Source organism: Procambarus clarkii, chromosome 22 (assembly GCF_040958095.1).
Source record: "Procambarus clarkii isolate CNS0578487 chromosome 22, FALCON_Pclarkii_2.0, whole genome shotgun sequence".
Classification (NCBI taxonomy): domain Eukaryota; kingdom Metazoa; phylum Arthropoda; class Malacostraca; order Decapoda; family Cambaridae; genus Procambarus; species Procambarus clarkii.
Genome location: NC_091171.1, coordinates 3,117,983 through 3,123,115, shown reverse-complemented (window position 1 = coordinate 3,123,115; position 5,133 = coordinate 3,117,983). Strand labels below are relative to the sequence as shown.

The following is a 5,133-nucleotide window of genomic DNA, read 5'->3' as shown; positions in this document are numbered from 1 at the left end:
GATGGTTGGTTATGGTGGGAGTAGGGGCTGTGATGGTTGGTTATGGTGGGTGTAGGGGCTGTGATGGTTGGTTATGGTGGGTGTAGGGGCTGTGGTGGGTGGTTATGGTGGGTGTAGGGGCTGTGATGGTTGGTTATGGTGGGTGTAGGGGCTGTGGTGGGTGGTTATGGTGGGTGTAGGGGCTGTGGTGGGTGGTTATGGTGGGTGTAGGGGCTGTGATGGGTGGTTATGGTGGGTGTAGGGGCTGTGGTGGGTGGTTATGGTGGGTGTAGGGGCTGTGATGGTTGGTTATGGTGGGAGTAGGGGATGTGATGGTTGGTTATGGTGGGTGTAGGGGCTGTGATGGTTGGTTATGGTGGGTGTAGGGGCTGTGATGGGTGGTTATGGTGGGTGTAGGGGCTGTGATGGGTGGTTATGGTGGGTGTAGGGGCTGTGATGGGTGGTTATGGTGGGTGTAGGGGCTGTGATGGGGGGTTATGGTGGGTGTAGGGCCTGTGATGGGTGGTTATAGTGGGTGTAGGGGCTGTGATGGGGGGTTATGGTGGGTGTAGGGGCTGTGATTGGGGGTTATGGTGGGTGTAGGGCCTGTGATGGGTGGTTATGGTGGGTGTAGGGGCTGTGATGGGTGGTTATGGTGGGTGTAGGGGCTGTGATGGGTGGTTATGGTGGGTGTAGGGGCTGTGATGGGTGGTTATGGTGCGTGTAGGGGCTGTGGTGGGTGGTTATGGTGGGTGTAGGGGCTGTGGTGGGTGGTTATGGTGGGTGTAGGGGCTGTGGTGGTTGGTTATGGTGGGTGTAGGGGCTGTGATGGTTGGTTATGGTGGGTGTAGGGGCTGTGATGGTTGGTTATGGTGGGTGTAGGGGCTGTGATGGTTGGTTATGGTGGGTGTAGGGGCTGTGATGGGTGGTTATGGTGGGTGTAGGGGCTGTGATGGTTGGTTATGGTGGGTGTAGGGGCTGTGATGGTTGGTTATGGTGGGTGTAGGGGCTGTGATGGTTGGTTATGGTGGGTGTAGGGGCTGTGGTGGGTGGGTGTAGGGGCTGTGGTGGGTGGTTATGGTGGGTGTAGGGGCTGTGATGGGTGGTTATGGTGGGTGTAGGGGCTGTGGTGGGTGGTTATGGTGGGTGTAGGGGCTGTGGTGGGTGGTTATGGTGGGTGTAGGGGCTGTGGTGGTTGGTTATGGTGGGTGTAGGGGCTGTGATGGTTGGTTATGGTGGGTGTAGGGGCTGTGATGGTTGGTTATGGTGGGTGTAGGGGCTGTGATGGTTGGTTATGGTGGGTGTAGGGGCTGTGGTGGGTGGTTATGGTGGGTGTAGGGGCTGTGATGGTTGGTTATGGTGGGTGTAGGGGCTGTGGTGGGTGGTTATGGTGGGTGTAGGGGCTGTGATGGGTGGTTATGGTGGGTGTAGGGGCTGTGGTGGGTGGTTATGGTGGGTGTAGGGGCTGTGATGGTTGGTTATGGTGGGAGTAGGGGCTGTGATGGTTGGTTATGGTGGGTGTAGGGGCTGTGATGGTTGGTTATGGTGGGTGTAGGGGCTGTGATGGGTGGTTATGGTGGGTGTAGGGGCTGTGATGGGGGGTTATGGTGGGTGTAGGGCCTGTGATGGGTGGTTATAGTGGGTGTAGGGGCTGTGATGGGGGGTTATGGTGGGTGTAGGGGCTGTGATTGGGGGTTATGGTGGGTGTAGGGCCTGTGATGGGTGGTTATGGTGGGTGTAGGGGCTGTGATGGGTGGTTATGGTGGGTGTAGGGGCTGTGATGGGTGGTTATGGTGGGTGTAGGGGCTGTGATGGGTGGTTATGATGGGTGTAGGGGCTGTGATGGGTGGTTATGGTGGGTGTAGGGCCTGTGATGGGTGGTTATGGTGGGTGTAGGGCCTGTGATGGGTGGTTATGGTGGGTGTAGGGGCTGTGATGGGTGGTTATGGTGGGTGTAGGGGCTGTGATGGTTGGTTATGGTGGGTGTAGGGGCTGTGATGGGTGGTTATGGTGGGTGTAGGGGCTATGATGGTTGGTTATGGTGGGTGTAGGGGCTGTGATGGGTGGTTATGGTGGGTGTAGGGGCTGTGATGGGTGGTTATGGTGACGGTAATCAATATGCACGAACTCGTAAGTACTTACCATACAGATAGTAGTATACTGACTAGTAAGGAATTTTTAAAAAATAAATGAAGCTCAAATACAAACTTAAATATACCTAGGCGTAGTATAGCACACATATGTACTATATTAGGCCTCAGATATTGTGCATTAGCCGTAGGGAGACTAGGATAGGTTAGCTTAGTTCATCAAAGCAACACAAGTAAAAAGTACTTTTCTGGTTTCTCCAAGTCAATAGTTCAATTTTCAACTCTCAATAGGTCTAATTTCGTTATATATTCGTGGGTATATACAGGATGGTCGTCATGGTTACCGTCAGTACTATAGCAGAAGAGGAGGCTGGGGGGGGGGTAGGGATGCTGTACTGGCGTCATCTGGGGCAGGAGAGGAGAAGCTTGTCACAGATCAGTTTACCTGGCGCCCTCCACCAGCCTCCGCACCTGTAATATTAGAGCCTATTGGGGTGGGGGGAGACACAGGAGGGGGGGGACACAGGAGGGGGGGGGAGACACAGGGGGGGGGGAGACACAGGAGAGGGGGGGAGACACAGGGGGGGAGACACAGGAGAGGGGGGGGACACAGGGGTAAGCTGTGAGAAGCAGTTTGTCACCCATTAGAGTAGTGTAGGGTTTTGTGGGCTCATTTGGCGCCTAAAGAAAGGAATGGGATGAATGGGTGACACCCCTTGCCCCCTTCCCACGGGCATGCCGGGAGGGGCAGGATGGAACTTGCTTGGACCTAAAGTACGGAAACGATTGGGCAGTTTATAGCGAGGGGTGGTGACTGACTGGGCGCCTCGCGCTACTTTATCAACCATTAGCACAAGGGCCGTAATTTAATCCCAGTTTTGGGGACCGGTGGTGGTTCTTGCGGCGGGACCTGCGGCAGGTCCTGCGGCGGGTGATCTTGTGCCCTGGCGGTGCTGACCCTGCCGCAGGCTATGGGAGCTGACCCTCCCGCAGGCTGGAGATGCTGACCCTCCCGCAGGCTGGTGGCGCTGACCCTGCCGCAGGCTGGAGACGCTGACCCTGCCGCAGGCTGGAGATGCTGACCCTCCCGCAGGCTGGTGGCGCTGACCCTGCCGCAGGCTGGAGACGCTGACCCTGCCGCAGGCTGGAGACGCTGACCCTGCCGCAGGCAGGAGACGCTGACCCTGCCGCAGGCTGGAGGCGCTGACCCTGCCGCAGGCTGGAGGCGCTGACCCTGCCGCAGGCTGGAGACGCTGACCCTGCCGCAGGTGGGAGACGTTGACCCTGCCGCAGGCTGGAGACGCTGACCCTGCCGCAGGCTGGAGACGCTGACCCTGCCGCAGGCGGGAGACGCTGACCCTGCCGCAGGCTGGAGACGCTGACCCTGCCGCAGGCTGGAGACGCTGACCCTGCCGCAGGCTGGAGACGCTGACCCTGCCGCAGGCTGGAGACGCTGACCCTGCCGCAGGCGGGAGACGCTGACCCTGCCGCAGGCGAAAGACATTGACCCTGCCGCAGGCGGGAGACACTGACCCTGCCGCAGGCGAAAGACATTGACCCTGCCGCAGGCGGGAGACGCTGACCCTGCCGCAGGCTGGAGACGCTGACCCTGCCGCAGGCGGGAGACGCTGACCCTGCCGCAGGCGGGAGACGCTGACCCTGCCGCAGGCGGGATTCGCGGACCCTCCCACCAGTAATGGAGGTGATGGGCCAAACCATCCTCCTAAAGTTTCCCAACGTCAAGAAAACCATTAGTTTAAAGTGCCCTTATCCTAACCTACCAGAGGACCCAAAACAGAAAACGGGACAATGCGTCACTTTCGCCAGCCGCTTCCATTTTCTAGTACCACAATTTCTGGCCGTATGTAACACATACGGGCGAAAAGCCACGTTCTTTGTGGGAGAACATGTTGGGTTGGTAGTGGAAACAGACATCCTCATCCTACATCCTACATTAATCCAGCACATGAAGGGATAATCACTGGGACCAGTCCCAAGTCCTCTCAGGGTTGCCTCGTATCCCAGCTCCTTGTCCTCGTATCCCAACTCCTTGTCCTCGTATCCAAGCTCCTTGTCCTCGTATCCCAACTCCTTGTCCTCGTATCCCAGCTCCTTGTTCTCGTATCCCAGCTCCTTGTCCTCGTATCCCAGCTCCTTGTCCCTCGTATCCTAGCTCCATGTTCTCGTATCCCAGCTCATTGTTCTCGTATCCCAGCTCCTTGTTCTCGTATCCCAGCATCAACATGGGTTCAGGGATAGCAAATCATGCCTCACAGGATTAATTGAATTCTATGACCAGCCAACAAAAATCAGGCAAGAACGAGAGAGCTGGGCACTGCATATTTTTGGATTGCCAGAAAGCCTTTGAAACAATATCACATAAGAGACTACTGTACAAGCTGGAGATGCAGGCAGGAGTGAAAGAGAAGGTACTCCATTGGATAAGGGAGTACCTAAGCAACAGGAGACAACGAGTCAGTGTGAGGGGTGAGGTCTCAGATTGGCGAGACGTCACCAGTGGGGTCCCGCAGGGTTCAGTCCTTGGACCTATACTGTTTCTGTTATATGTAAATGATCTCCCAGAGGGTATAGACTGATTTCTCTCAGTGTTTGCTGATGATGCAAAAATTATGAGGAGGATTAAGACTGTAGCCTCATACTGTTTCAGAAGACAGTATGAGCCTACAAGATGACCTAGAACAACTAAAGGAATGGTCTAATAAATGGTTACTAAAGTTCAACCCGAGTAAATGCAAAGTAATGAAACTAGGTGGTGGAAATAGGAGGCCAAACACAGGATATAGAATAGGAGATGAAGTCCTTCTCGAAACGGACAGAGAGAAGATCTAGGAGTTGATATCACACCAAACCTGTCTCCTGAAGCCCACATAAAAAGAATAACATCTGCGGCGTATGCGAGGCTGGCTAACATCAGAAGAGCCTTCAGAAACCTGTGTAAGGAATCATTCAGAATCTTGTACACCACATATGTAAGACCAATCCTGGAGTATGCGGCCCCAGCATGGAGCCCGTACCTTGTCAAGCACAAGACGAAGCTGGAAAA

At 55.5% G+C, this 5,133-nt stretch overlaps 1 protein-coding gene across 1 annotated transcript; it reads right to left on the bottom strand.

The window, feature by feature from the left end:
• Positions 1-2,916: 2,916 nt before the first annotated feature.
• On the bottom strand, positions 2,917-3,573 carry LOC123756845 (Golgi-associated RAB2B interactor protein 3-like). Its single transcript, XM_045740229.2, has one exon. It carries the CDS (start codon positions 3,571-3,573, stop codon positions 2,917-2,919), a length of 657 nt encoding a protein of 218 aa, XP_045596185.2.
• Positions 3,574-5,133: the final 1,560 nt, after the last annotated feature.